This window comes from Gouania willdenowi, chromosome 16, assembly GCF_900634775.1.
Source record: "Gouania willdenowi chromosome 16, fGouWil2.1, whole genome shotgun sequence".
Lineage (NCBI taxonomy): Eukaryota > Metazoa > Chordata > Actinopteri > Blenniiformes > Gobiesocidae > Gouania > Gouania willdenowi.
In genome coordinates this window covers 20,612,783-20,628,807 of record NC_041059.1, presented here as the reverse complement: position 1 = coordinate 20,628,807, position 16,025 = coordinate 20,612,783, and the positions used below count along the sequence as shown (strand labels likewise).

The following is a 16,025-nucleotide window of genomic DNA, read 5'->3' as shown; positions in this document are numbered from 1 at the left end:
AGTCTGGGTTTTCTATGGGGTTTCCTCTCCTTTGTCCTGGTTTAAAAGCTCCATTCAGTCTGAGCTGTTATGTGTCATGTCCTCTTTGTCTGCCCCATTCAGCTCCGCTCACCCAATCACAGCTCAATGACTAATTGCCTGCTTGGCAAGCAAAAAGCAGCGCGTGTAAGCGTATGTGTGTGAGGAGGAGAAAATTGGTAACGTAGGATGTGTAAGTGTGTGTGAGAGATGTGAGCATGCATGTTTATGCGTGAGTCTTGGGATTTCTTCTCATATTCATTGAACCTGAAAGATTGCCTGACTGCATTCAAATCATTGCCACACTACAATTGTAACTGAGAATAACACAAACACGCACGCACGCACGCACTCACACACACACACACAAAATGAATACATCAATATCTCACTCAAGTGCTACAAAAATTAAGCTGTCATATCATCCAAGGGCAAATACTACTCGCAGCTCCTGTGCTAAGTGATTGAACAACCTGAAATGACTAAACACTTGTTAAATCTATTTAATCATTACAGGGTTGTTGTTTTTTTTCACTTACCGAGCAAAGCCGACTCCTCTACTCAGGCCATTGGCATCCCTCAGTATCCTTGTGGAAATGACGTGACCAAACGGCTTCAACATGTTTTCCAGCTCCTGCTCATCCATTGACACTGGCAGATTTGATATATAGAGGTTGGTTGGGTCTTGCTCCTGTTGCTGTGGAAAAACAGAAAGACAGTATAAGAGGTGGGCGAATTCTACAACAATGTAAAGCAAATACCAAACAACCTTTAGCATTTACAAAATCATCGGAAAAAAAAACCTACGCAGAGCTGTAACATAATTATAACTCTAAAAAATGGTTTATAAGGACTTTACACTTTCATTATCAGCATATACTGTCCAAATGGCAAATATCCAAACCCTTATCTAAACAGAGCTGATTAAGGCAACAATTCAGCCTTGAAGAAAAATTGGAAAATTGGGCCAATAATTAGCAAGACAATAACTGTCAGTGTGTTACAGAAACTCACAAACCACATCCCATCCCAACAATAATCAACTTTTAGAACAAGTTCTGGATTCCACACCAAACATAGCACTGAAACCTCCTCAAAGTCACTAACAACCTCCTCTTTTCATCAGACTCTGACCTACTCTTTATTCTGGTTCTTCTAGATCTTACTGCAGTCTTTGACCCCATCAACCAACCTACTTTCCCACTCATGCAGTTTATAGGTTATAGCCAGTGTTGGCAACGTTACTGTAAAAAAGTAATTCGTTAGAGTTATTAACTACTTGATCCAAAAAGTAACTGAGTTAGTAATTGAATTACTCTATAATAAAAGTAACTCATTACCAAGGAAAGTAACTATTTGCGTTACTGTTAAAAATAACTTGCTATATGTCAAAGAATTCAGATTGTGTTGTTGTCAGGTGCTTCGCACCTGGATATAATGAACACTTCACATGTACGTTCATGCCTTTGACCACAATTAATATAAAGTAGTGTTTGTATCGTCACCTTAAAAATGACAACTTTTCATCAGACTGCTCCACGCTCGCCATTTTTGCTGCTTCATCAAATCTGTAGTGATTGTGTGTGTGGCACACGTGTGCTGGCACATGTGTAAAAACACTGGCTCTGATTGGCTACCGTGAAACATGACTCCGCCTTAGCCAATCATAATTGCTCACCTTGTTTTTAACCCACCTCCTCACTACAGCTGCGTATGAAGCCTGGGTTGCTTTCGGATAACAGTTTATTCAATCAATGCATGTAACGCACCGCATTTAACGCTCAGTAACGATAACGGTGTTGTAGCGGCGTAAAAAGTAAATAGTTCCATTACCCTGTTACTGAAAAAAAAAAAAAAAACGCTGTTACCGTTATTTTAAACGGCGTTATTCCAAACACTGGTTATAGCCTAACTAATTTAGAGTGATTAATGTGATTGCTTGATTAAGGTTATTGCAAACATCTGTTTTCTGTATTTATAAAGGGTTTCCTTTTGCATACTTGTGAGACCTTTGATGGGTACAAGAGCCAAGGGTGTGCTGCCTGTGAGCAAATCCCAGCTATTGAGTCAGTGATTCCATATTGAAAAAAAAAATGGGAATGGGTCACTCCTTTTAGAAAGTCTAAAATCTATCGTGAGATGATGTTTAATGTTAGATTTTCTATCACGGTGCTGCAAACTTCTGCAGCACCGTGCTGCAGAAGTTTGCACGGTGCTGCGACCGTGATCACTAACAGATTGTAAGTTATCTATTAACTTATCTACAAGGCACAGTTATAAATCCTTAACAAACTGTTAGCAAATACTCAACAACCAATTTACAACTCATTAACTAACAGTTTATTAATGATCTAATAACTACTTATAACGGATAGTTATTATAAAGTGTTACCCTATCTGTTGTATTTATGCACCTGCTTGTGTTTCTCTAACAAGGGCAGTAACAGAGATAGGCAGTAACATGTAACAGCTGTGGAATCTGCCACTGATTTTAATGTCATCCCTACAGAAGAGGTAGGTCACTGAAACCCTTAAAGACTTCTTGCTTTAGACAGAGTTAAACTGCAGTTTCAACATACGCTCGATTACTATTATTTTGTGATAGGATCATTGTTTGAAGTCTGAGGAGAAGTGGCCATCTGGTTGCTGGTTGTATTTAGCTTTCCTTTTAGCTTTTATTTGGAAATCCTGGGAGACTTATCTTTCAGTGAATTGCACTATCATCTGAGTTGGTTAAGATTAAAAACACTATGTTCCAAATACAATGTTTACTATCGCTCAAGGTTAATGCTGGTGCTCGCTATTACAAAATAGCTAAGCAAGCAGTGTTTCCACACCTTTTTCAACATTATAGTTTCTGCAGTCAATAGGTTGAACACTCTTAGTAGCGGCGTAGTGCTAGTGATAACATTCATTCTGGTTAATGACTGGCCGGCTAAGATAATTATGAGAAAATCATAAAGAATTTGCTTTAGTAAGACTGAACTTTACATTAACTAACAAATGGACTGGTGCACTCAAAACAACAGCAGTCAGAGAGCACAAACCTCCACCAAATGACAAATTTCATCTTTCCCAGACGTTGGCAGTCATTGACCCTGATCATGGTACCACGATCATTCACACTTTAAAGGCTTGGAAGAAATTTCTATCCCCATTAATAAAAGTAGGTCCAAATGTATGGGCACCCCCATTTTTGGAAAAACTGCGATAAAATGCACAACCCAGATTGATCTGGATGAAACTCATTGGGGTAATTGAGGAACCAACCCGATATAACTGAGTCAAATTCATAAAGATCAGTTAATTACAAACCGTGATATAATTTTTTTTTTAAAATTTTGCCATTGATAAGAGAAAGGGACTTTTCAATTTTTAAAATGATCCAGAACCATGGATCCCTTATAAAATTGTATGGCGTCTTCCATGGTGCAAAGTCAATTTTTGGTTTAAATGTATTAAATATCTATTAAAGGAGCATAGGGCAGGATTTGTGAAAAAAGAAACATTAATTTTAAAGGAGCATAGGGCAGGATCTAGAAATCAGACTCCATAGTTTCTTTTTTCTCAAATCCTGCCCTATGCTCCTGTAAGTCTTTTAATGCTAATGGAAGATAAAGCGCTCTAAACCACACATTTCTCCCTATTGCCTTCAACAGATTGTGTGATACATTTTGTACTGCTGTTCTGGGCGTTAATTTTCCACGCAGTTCTGCAGACATGATGTCAAATGACGCTGATGGTGACGTCAAATGACGCTGATGGTGACGTCAAATGACACTGGTGCACATTCTTGCAGGCTTGGAGAGGCGGACCGCTAGCCGAAAAAGAAAAAAAAGAATGAGAAGAAGATGGCTTGGAGACTGAAGAAGACAAGTACAGAGGACTAAACTACTGTTTGGTTCCACAGAAGCACGCAGAGGCCTGTGCATGTCTTGCAGTGAACAGTGTAGCAAAATCAAAAAAACACGCACATCCCTTTTTGAGGCAGTGTGCTGGATCAAAAAAGTCTAAAGATGCAATGAAAAGAAGTCCGCACAACTGTGTGGTAGGCTCCCAATTTTAATTTAGACCAAAAAACGTCGGGCTAAACGTCACGTTTTTTGGTGTAAATTAAAATTGGGAGCTAACCACGCAGTCTTGTAGTAAACAGTCACTTGAACAGCAAGCAAATAAATAACCGTGTCACAGTTAGAGTGCGGATAAGGCTGCATTTTCTCGTCCATGTCCGACCCAAAAGTGAAAACCTCATTTTTTTTCTTAAAGAAATTACATATTTATGTTTTAGTGGTAAGCACCAATTTTATGAACAAACAACTGTTAATGTCAACATCAGATCAGCGCACGGGTAACAAGCGAAAGTGAAACACAAAGAGCGGCGCAGTGCATGCAAGAGACCCATCGCATCTATTTACATAATCCATGTATCAAAGATAAGGATGTTATTGGGCAGAAAAAGGAAGGTTTTAATGCTCTATTCCTTTATAATTGTCCTCCTTTGCTCCATCCTCCCTCCACTGGGATCCTGCTCTCATAGCTAAAGTTGCATTCTTCAGGGCAACTTTAGCAGCTTTAGCAACTACAGCTGCTGCAGCAGGGAAGGAAGAACGCTGCGCGCATATGACACTATGTGACCGAACCCAACCACCAGTTCTAAATATCTGTCTGAACCCGACCCATCCGGGGCTGTCAGGTCTCGTCAGGCTTCGGTCGGGTATCATCATCTATCCACAGTATCTAATCAGCAGTGCTCCAGTCCTAAAGAGTTTCTGACGCTGATAAAATAATTTTCTCCTTGGCAAAGTTACCAAAACAGAAACAGAATTATATGCCAGAATTGTTCGAACCCCCATATTGTGGTGAGTTCCAAAAAAGTATTAATGTTCCCTTTATCTTGTAAAGTTGAAGTGAGTTGCAGTGGCATAATGTGGCTCAGGATTAATCAGGAGGTCCTAATACCAGTATGGACTTAATCACTAGTATAGCTTTGTAAACTTAGGAAAAACTCTTTTTAGCACCATTTATGGTCTAATCGTAATAATGTCTTATGCTGTGCATATTCAAGCAAAAAAGAAAAAAACTAAAACAAACTAAAGAGTAAGAAAACAAACCCTTCATGTAGATTCAAATTGAGTTTAATCTACACGTCCAGTCAGGTTCCAGAAACAGCTAATGACGCATGAAATAATCAGGGGTATCACATAGATTCATCTAAAATAATCTTGTAATTTATATTTTTGTGCCTTTTAAGTTTTTTTTTTTTTCTTTCTTTAGTATGTTCAATGTAAATAGAGCTTTGGAAATAATCTTTACATGACTTTGAAAGTTGTTGTTTGCTCAAAGTAACTTCAGTGATCTCTCACTCAGCATGCTGTAAATGACTTGCATCTGCCTTCCTATCACCTCTCCTGCTCTGTGTCTTTCCCTTTGTCTCTCGCCCTCTCTCTCTCTCTTTGCAACATCTGTCATGAGTTGGAAACAGCTTCACAACAACTGTGCCTCTCCCTGCCTATGCAGAACGCCTGCCAGCCAGTCGGCCTGTGTTTTCGGCCCCATTAAACCTCATATTAGCATCATTATAGCAGGTCTAGGTCTCTTACCATGATACTCTCTGGTTACTTTACAATGCCATGTCACCTGCTGAGGAGCTATAGGGCAATATAAGGTTGATGCAATAGTTAAATGCCCATGAAAAACCCTATTTTCTTCAGCCCATGAAGCTCCACTCAACATAAAGTGAGCATGAAAATCATTTCAGTGCTGCTCACAACTTAAAGAGTAAAACTTCCCGTTAGGAAAGGACAAAACGATTCCACGATGGTGACATGAATGAGCACATAAAGCAATGGATAATGAAAAGATAAGGAAGAACAATGTAAAAAAGGGCCAGAGACATTCTTAGTAACCACAAGCTGAACACTATTATAAAATACCAATGTGTGCCAAAGAAAAGACCTTCCATTAGTGACTTCCTTTTACCTTTCCAAGTTCACCTAATCCTGCTCATTTCCGCTTTTAATCCATCCATTCTTATTTCTCCCTTGCCGTTCTTTAAACAACCTTGTTCCTTCATACTAACTTCCCTTAATGCTTTGCTCACCCTTTCCCGCCTTGCTCTACTTTCTATTCACCCCTTCTTTCCATAAGATTAAAACCTAATCTTCTATAATGGTATCTGAATGCCTAATTAATAATTAAAGAGCAGAATATTTCCTCTTTCTACAGATCCTTTTCTCAACCTCCTTTGCTTGTTACTCTCCGTCAGTCTTTGATGCTGTATATCTTCCTCTTCATTCAAACACTTCATTTTCCATCATATCCATCCATTCATTCATTAAGACTCCTTTGTTCCTGTGCAATTTCATTTCACTTCAATTCCTTCCTCCTCAAGCTGAATTCTAATCTTTCATAATAATTGTCTGGGTGTCTAAATGTTCACTAACAGATTAATCAATACTTAATGAACATAACATAAATACTTGATGAACCCTAAACCCAGAATTCCCCAGGGTTTGATTAGCTGTTGAGATGTACTCTTATTTACAACATTCATGACTGGAACATTTATAAAAATCTACAGCAGATTCTGATTACTATATCATGTAGTCTCTGTCCATTTGCTTGTGGTGTTTCCTGCAGTACATGTGTTTATTTATATGCAGCAGGCAGAACACAAGAGCACACATCAGTGTAAAGTGACATTTCTGCCCGTGGTACGCAGGGCGTATGTCCTTTCAGTTGTATAGGTCTCAACACACCACCCACATATCAAATCCCCTTTCTTTTCCGCCTACATGTTAGTATATAAATAATGGAAAAGTGCAGTTTTGTTGCAAGTTTCAGACACTTAAAGGTCACAGTGTGAGTTAACAGTCTGCTCTTTTCAGTGCAAAAGCCATGGAATTATTTCTTAAGTTATCTGTATGTTGAATGTTTTGTAAGAACCGTATTTCATCTAAAAATAACGCCAGTAATATCCATGTATATTGACTTTTTCCACTAATGTCATACCCATTCAATTTCAAGAAACAACAACTTTGAAAAAAAGAAAATAAAAAAGGAAAATGTGTGAAAGCCAAGTCTTTGCTGTAGTTAATTGGTTACAAAGGTCATTAAACTTGCCTAACCTTTAAAGGACCACGTATCGCACAGGCATCATTAAAACTTCAACTGGAGCAATTTTAAGAGATGGCTTTTAGAGATGGAAAGGTTTTCCACTCTGTGACTCTAGTGGCTGTAAAGTGTCTAAGAAATGCTGAATACTGAAAGAAACAGCATCACATACGACAAGGTCTACGTTCACACAGCAGGTCTATATTACTCATTAAATGTGACTTCTATCAGTTTAGAACAGGAACTGGATGCTACCCTGGAGGGACCCGCATGCACAAAACAGGTCCTGAGGTACTACGTGCGCACGTACACACTCTGTTTATGGAAGTAAATATGGAGGCATCTTGTCTCTGCATGTGTGTGGAACTGATACTATGTATAATATAATAAATATTATTAATTCTAAGACATTACACTCTTTCCACTCTGTCCTCTGCCTGGGTTCACTCCGTCACTCCTCCTGGGACGCAGAATGGTGAAGCTTATCGCATTTTGAGCAAGTTGAGGTCAAATAAATGCGACCTGGCTGTTCAAAGAGCAGTCCCATTACAAGAAATATATATATATATATGTATATACATATATATATATATATATATACACATATAGGATTTAGGAGCACATGTGAAAGAAGTGGCTTAGGTCGGATATAAAATAAGTTAATTTGTGATGTTCAAACGGTGTTTAACAGATCAGATACAGGTTGCATATGGGCAAAAAAAAAAAAAGAATCAGATTTGGGGTTGATTTTCTCAGCTGTCGGAACATAGCTTCAGTAAGACTGGCTGTGTTCTAAATAATTAATTTAACTTCATGAAAAAATTCCTTGTTCCTTTTGGTTCTGAGGTCGTGACTTTAGATATAGGCATTATAACATACACAGAACTCATTCTGGTCCCCAATGCCACTCTCTTATTCATATTTATATTCCCTCTCCTAATAGTTTTTTTTCATTGTCATGAGATCACAACGTCTTCTTATTATTGATATAGTTTCCCATGCTCTGTATCTTATCTATTTTCAAAGTCTAGTAATTCCTTGCAGAGTCAGAGCATAATGACGTCCCTACTGCACACCAGTTCAAGCTGATGGTCTTCTCATCATCTAGATCAAAGATCAGTCATCAAATCTTGAGATACTAAAGCCATCATCAAAGCTTATGCATGATGAGAGGCTAGAGAAGAAAGGGGGACCTGCACACTGACAGAGAAACCATGTCCACATTATATAACTTTCCTGGAATGTATGAAAAAAAAAAAAAAAATCAAATGGTTTCCCAAAATTTGAAAAATCATTGGCCTGGTGTGGAAATGCAAAACAATAAATGAGGAAATAGTATTACCTCAACTGTTGTGGCTGTTTTTGCTTTTCTTTTTTTGAACACAAATTTTACTTAAAAGTATGGAACCAAATCCAGCTGAGAATTTACAGGGTGACGTTTCTGAGGTTATGTAATTCCTGCTTCTTAGAATCTCTTGCGAAATGTAACGTATTAGCTTTGTAATTGCTATGTCCTCCACACAGTGCAGCCTGATGTAAGACATTAGCTTTGACTTACTCAGTTGCTACAATGTTTACATTGCCAGACTTACAGCTACAACACTGAGATAAGTTGCAAACTGCATCATCTCGCTGTGGAACAATAACAATGAATCTAGTCTCTAAGAAAGAAAAAAAAAATGTGTATACAGCTTCACATCAATCAATGTGTCATTACCTGCTGCCTCTCTATTCATAATGACATAGATGTTGGCCTTGGTAGCTGTGAACTATCCTGCTGTGCAACAAAAGACCACAAATGAAAGCTATGACAATGATCATTGCAACAGTTTCTTTCCTTGCCATTGGAAGAGGCAATATTGCACTAAATGAACAATAACTCACAGTCTTTTCCAGCCTAAGGCTCAAAAGTGGTATTTACACTTACTGAAAAACTAAAGTGTTTCTATAACGTTATAGGGTTACACACTAATGAGGCATGTGATACAAGCTGTGCTGAAAATGACCCTTTTAGACGAAAAAAGGTTGAATGTCTAAACTTAAGAGACCAAAAAGGAGAAATGTCTCATTTATAGGTAATAACTCATGACCCCCTTACATGCCTTTAGGGCCTTTAGCAAAAATCCATGCAATTTAAGATTGCAACAGATAAAACCTTTGCCTAAGGAATACCGTCTACACATACTTACACACCGCAGACGCAAGGCCTTTGAAAACAGTCATTTGTAAACGCACTTCCCTCCCTCCCCAGCCCTCCTTTTTGTCTCTTTTGTAGTACTGAATGCTGTAATCAAGGCTAATGGGAGTCAGCTGTTGGCCAGTCTAATCACCAGGAATGTAGATGGAAGATCTTTGAGAATAACCCACAAAGAAATATGCAGGGTTGTTTTTCTATCGCTGTATTTGTATTGAAATACATGTATAATAAATGTATTTTCTCTCGCACTATGTTTCGGGCTTGTTTTTTTCAAACTCAATTAGAAACAGGTCAATTTATATACAGTACATATATTTATCATCAGAATCTGTTAAATCAGATAGATGGATATGGATGGAAGCGTTTCTTTCAACAGGGGTAAAGAAAAAATAAAACCTGTCTTAACCTGTTATGGTTTTTTTTCAATGAAAATGGAATGTTATGTGCCCTTTCCCTGGACAAACCGCTGGGAAATGAAGTTTGGACAATACAAACAGCAAGTGAGAAAACAAATTAAATTCAAGGAGCGGAATAGAAAAAAAAAAAAAAAAAAAACTATGTGAATGGAAGAAGTAGTTTTGTGCTTTTGGCAGCTCACTGATTAAAACACGAAACTTTGGATACCATATACAGTATATATGGAGTAACATTAACACAGAAAAAGACAGAGGTGAAAGTAACAGATTACAAGTACTCGGATTACTGTACTTAAGTTGCTTTTATGGGTATTAGTAGTTTTTTGAGTATGTTTCTAAATCAGTCATTTTACTTATACTTTAGTAAATTATAAAACAAGTAATTATTTACATTTCTCTACTACACCCAACCGTTACTGAGTAAATTATCAGTTTCTGTTTTAAAATGATCAACGTACATTGTGAAACCAACAAATTAAATGACCAGACAACAATCAAATGCATCACATAGTAGCAACCAGATTAAACGTAATGTACAGTGCCAAAAGTTATAGAGTTCATAAATGTATCTATACTTAGAGCCTGAGATTTTATTGATTTTGAATTGAATTCATTGGAGTTATTTTATTCTAAAAAACAATTGTATATTTTGACAAACCTTTTATTTCAAATGCCTTTGTGGAAAATAAATTATGTTCCAAATGTGCAAGATATTGTCTCTTCCTTTTTAAGTTCATACTGTACATGAGATGTTTACTGTATGCAAGGGAACCGTGGCAAGATTTATTACCAAAAATAACTAGGAACTTTTACTCTGAGTGCTTTAATTGAGCTACTTTTTACTTGTACTTGAGTATTTTATGTATGACTTACTCATACTTCGACTTGAGTACAATTTCAATCAAATATCTACTTGAGTATGATATATCAGTACTCTTTACACCTCTGGAAAAAGGCAAGAAGGGTTAAATTCTTACTGAAACTGATATATTTTGTTAGTTTCACATTACACAAGCACTCATCAGTTATTAAAACTCCAGGACTGTCTTAAAGACATCACATCCTGGATGAGCCGTAACGTTCTCCTTCTTAACCAGGATAAAAACCAAAGTGATTTTATTTTGGTCCAAAACACCTCAGAGAGAAATTATCAGAGCAAATAGTGTCTCTGGACGCCATTACTCTGTCACCCAGCACCACAGTTAAAAACGTAGGCGTTATCTTTGACACTGATTAATCCTTTAACTCTCATATTAACCAAATCTCAAGGACAGCTTTCTTCCACCTCCTTAATCTCTCTAAAATCAGGACTATCTTAGCCCAGAGTGATGCTGAAAAACTCATCCATGCATGTGTTACATCTAGACTAGATTATTCTAACTCTCTACTCTCAGGATGTCTCAATAACTCATTAAACAGTCTCCTGTTAATTCAGAATGCTGCAGCCAGATTATTAACAGATACAAACAGGAGAGAGCATACTTCTCCAGTGTTAGCTTGCTTTCATTGGCTTCCTGTAAAATTTAGAATCGAGTTTAAAATCATCCTGTTAGCTTGTATAGCTTAAAAACCTGTTCGGACAGATCACTCCGCTCTCAGTTTGCTGGTCATCTGGAAATTCCTGAAGTGTCTAGAAGTAGAACAGGAGGAAGAGCTTTCAGCTCCCAGGCTCCTCGCCATTGGAACCAGCTCCCAGTCTTAGTACGGGAAGCTGCTACTCTCTTCATCTTAAAAGCTAAACTCAAAACCTACTTATTTGCTAAAGTGTATATCATATAATAGCAATAACCTGAAACGGACATGGTCGCGTTTGTAATGGTCAACACCTCACACCATTACGTGCGACCGTTAAACTCAAAACCAACTTATTTGCTAAAGCATATACCATATAATAGCGTTAAAGCGGACAGCAGACGCCGCAAGACGTTTGACTAAAAACAAAGCCCAAAACCATGTGGGCAGACCTGCTAATAGCGTATCATGTTTTCCTGCAGTCTGTGCCTTCTCCTCGCCCTTCTCTCTCTTTTCTGTTTCAGGTGTCCTGATGCTGGAGCTGGCAGTTCCTGATCTGTGGTTCGCAGCTCAACTAGTCTGGGACACTTGGATGGACTATCCTTTTATCCCATTCTGTTTGCCCTTCTGTTCACAAACCCAACCAGTCGAAGCAGATGGCTGCCATCTCTGAACCTGGTTCTGCTGGAGATTTTTCCTATAAAAAAAAGGAGTTTTTTCTTCCCACTGTTGCTAAATGCTTGTTCATGTGGATCTTGTTGGGTTGTTTCTTTCTTACTATGGACTTAATATTTTGTTCAGTGCACTGAGATGACTTTGTTTCAAATTACGCTATATAAATAAAGTTGAATTGAATTGAATTGAATAAGCAACAGTTTGTAACCATCAACAATCAAACACACGCACAAGCATTCACACGCACACGCACACTTCGGGGGTGAGTCCATTCTAAATTAATGCGCACCAGTCGATCGCACGCGTACCTGCCTACCTAACGTTCACTAAACTTACCTAAGTAGTTAGGTGTAGTGGCAGGTGTGGCGTGAGTGAAGCTATAGTAATCAGGCGCGCTTCACTATGTACATGTCTGCGTGACATGTAAATACTTTGAAAAAATAGTTAGGCGTGCAGGCTTACACACGCTTGCAAGTCAGTAAATGTGTGTGAGTGTTGAGTGTTGTATCCTGTCCAATCACAGCAACGATCTGACTCAGAGCGTAACAGTCACTACCACTTTATGGACAGGTGTCGCGACACCGATTGTAACCGGACTGAATGGTGGTCAGTTATACACTCAACACTCACACACACTTACACACCTGCACTCGTGTACACGCCTGCACGCCTAATATTTTTTTCTCAGTGATTACATATCACGTAGACGGTGATCGATAGTGAAGGTCACCTGATCGCTATAGCTTCACTCACACCACTCGTGCATGTTTGTTAGGTGCACATCCAGGTGTGGCATACTGTATGTGTGCCACACCTGGAAAACCTATGGTAAATGTAGATCAGACGTACAGGCCTGCAGACGCAGGGTACGCGTTCGTGCGCATGAAGTGAGAATGGATTCCACCCCCCCCCCCACACACACACACACACACACACACTTACTTTGTTGTGAAAGATATTACCTTCACCTCACTGCACTGCAAAAAAATGAAGCTGTCATATAATTCAAGGGCAAATAACACTTGCAGCTCTTGTAAAAAAAAAACAACAAAAATACACAAGCTTGAAGCGTTGCTGTTTAACAGAAAGTTAATGTCCACCCACATCTCCTGCTGGCCTTAGCTATAGACCTGGAGAAGAGGACTGCTTGTTTACATTTCCTTTAATCAGCTTGGCTATTCTGACAATATCATCCCCAGTTCAATTTAACTATCAAGGTTAGAAATCTGTTTGTGTGCAAACCGTGTAAATGTACTCGCCCGCTCGAGGAGCCACTTTGACCCCAGAGCAATTAAAATGAAAAAATAACTTTTGCATAAATCTTACACTGTCATTATTTCACCATGATACTATTTGACTGGAAGTGTTGAGGGTTAAATTGACTCAAGGACAATGCAGTTGAATAAATAACTTTTTATAATCTTTAGATACCTTAAACAGAGTCACTATCGCCCTTGACTTTAATCATAGTATTCAGATGATACACTTTAATCCTGATCAATCTCTTTCTCCTCTCTGTCTGGGATAAGTCTCAATGATTTTTCTTTATAAACTCAGATTTTATTAAATGTGCACGATACAGAAATAACATGGCAAGCTACTAAAATCATTAAAGCTGCTGAGGTTCGATATGAGTCTCTCTTCTTTCACTGTTCATTCAGCTGACGCGTGTTTGGATTAGCAGAAGTACACAGTCCCAAAAACCCCAAACACAAAATTTCGGAATTGTCTCCATAAAAAGCTTTCAGTGATTTATTTTTCGTTTGAAAAGTAAGAAGCTATTGCACCTTCAAAACAACAAGAGCATGAAAGCAGCTCCTTCTCCATCTCGAGTGTGCAAATCTGACCTCTGTTCTTTAGTGACGATAAAAGCTGGTTGTAGTAAGTCTGCAACAGAATGTGGCTTTTTGAAGATACAAGCAGTGTTGGCTTCCATTTTGTGTGGGAAAAAATATTTCTCGTGGGGTGTTGCTGACATGTAAGAGAAGAGACTTGCTCGCCATCTTTAGATGTGAGGATAGGGGCCACGGTGGGGCCAGCTGACAGCTTGTTTGACCAAGGTTGTTTACTCTTAGAAAGGCACATCCAGTCTGAGTCAGCAAACATTAAAGGGCAGTCTCACACACACATTCATGCAAAAACCAGGCGCAAACACGAACATCCTACGCTAGTATTTTTTTTTTACTGCTCACACACTCACCAGGTGGTAAATCACTCTCCAAAGTTCATTGGGAAAACAGAATCCTAATTATTGTCATTTATTTATTCTAAGAACACTTGACAGCACACTTACACCCACCTATTCATTTATTCTTTCCCCAAACTATATTTACTGCTCTTACAGAGCCATTAGCTTCTAACAAGGGTTTAGAAACCCCATTGTCTAACTGAGCAAGTTCAGCATAATCGTGAGAAAAAATAAAAATACATTCTTATAAGCCAGTAAGTACATAATTTGGTCTTCCACTAGTGTCAAATTAAAATTGTGCACTTATAAGTTCCGATAGCAGTTCACCTGTCTGCCAATTATTGATGACGTTATACATAATGCATGTAGCACCAACACTTATTGAAACATTAAGAAAACAGAGGCAGCGATAACGTGATTAATTATAATGGGATGCATCGAGACTTAGACCTAAGCAATGCTTCATGCATACTTGATATTCTCAAAAGCACACAGGCATTCTTAGAGCCATTGGCTGTTCCATGACTGCTAATGTCCACGTTACGCTCAATACATAGTGTCTATGCTTTTATTAAAGAAAGAAAGCCAAGACTAGTTATGTAGACATTTCAAGCATTCACCAAGATTTATGTTTTCCATTTTTAATGGGAAACTGTAGAGAAAAACGAACCTTTAGAGGAAATGTGTTTGGTCATCTAATGTGAACAACTTCTATATCTAAAGCCTTGCTACTCTAAAGCTTTGAAGAAATTGCGGAATATTAAATGTCACACTGTGCTACATAAGATCACATCTCAGTGTGACATGTGTCATTATGCTACTCAAATAATGTCACAGACATGAACGTAACTTGCATTTAGCATTGAGCGCAGGTCTGGGCCTGGTTAGTAGTTGGATGGGAGACCACTGAGAATTCCAGTTGCCACAGTGGGGGACAGTCGCTCCAGTGGTATCTGTCCTTGTGTCCTTGGGCAAGGCACTTCACTCACATTACCTAGTATGAATGTCTAAGAATTATGAATTTTTCAAATAGATTGTCTAGTCCTCTCTTCAGGAAATACAATGTTTTGACAATATATAATGTTAATATCTATTGCATTTGTCTCTTTGTGCATGTGTCCAATGTTGTGCCCAGAGTTTGTAGCCATTTTTTCACATATACTTCTGATGTTCATGCCTACTCCACCAGCCAATGCAGAGATTTGCATCTGCCCTTCTGTAGAACTTCAGCCAGACAAAATACACTCAAATATAGAGGACCTTCACTCTGGAATCATTTATCTCATGCTCTGAAGACTATATCCACTTTTGAGTCTTTTAAAAAACAGCTAAAAAGAATGTTAATACAGAAGTAATCTTTAACAAGTATCTATATTTAAAACATTGACCTACCTGCTCATGCCTGTTCTTGTTTAAATTGACTTTGGGGAGGAGGTCTTATAAGACCTCTAATGGTCTTCTCACTCTCTCTTGCACAGTTATGTTCTTTTAACCAATGTATACGTTTTGTGTTGTTATTTGTGCAAAAATAAAATACAGTAAACAAATACATAAATAAATAGTGTGTGAGTGAGTGTTGGTGGTGGTCAGAGGGGCCTATGGCAGCCTTTTTCTGTCTGCCCCAGGGCAGCTGTGGCTACAATAGTAGCTTACCACCACTAAGTGTGGAGTGAAAGAATAATGCCTTAATTCTGTAAGGCGACTTTGTGCGTCTATGATAAAGCGCTATATAAAATCGGACGCATTATTATAACACAAAATTATTCTGCTGTGGTCCTTTTTTGTTATGATTTTTGTCTGACCATCTGACACTGTCTCCAAACGATTGTAGTTGCATTGCTGCCAATCAAACACGTGTGAATCCCTCTCCCTGAGAAGCAGCCGATTCAGAGCAAGGACGTACGAT

At 38.4% G+C, this 16,025-nt stretch overlaps 1 protein-coding gene across 5 annotated transcripts in view; it reads right to left on the bottom strand.

Moving 5' to 3' along the window:
* LOC114477558 (RNA-binding motif, single-stranded-interacting protein 3-like) overlaps window positions 1-16,025 on the bottom strand; it is a 132,818-nt gene that overhangs the window by 36,662 nt on the left and 80,131 nt on the right. For all 5 annotated transcript variants that reach the window (XM_028469930.1, XM_028469933.1, XM_028469931.1 and 2 more), the window contains exon 5: window positions 558-715. In XM_028469930.1, coding sequence (XP_028325731.1) covers window positions 558-715 — 158 coding nt within the window. The remainder of the gene's footprint in view (window positions 1-557; window positions 716-16,025) is intronic.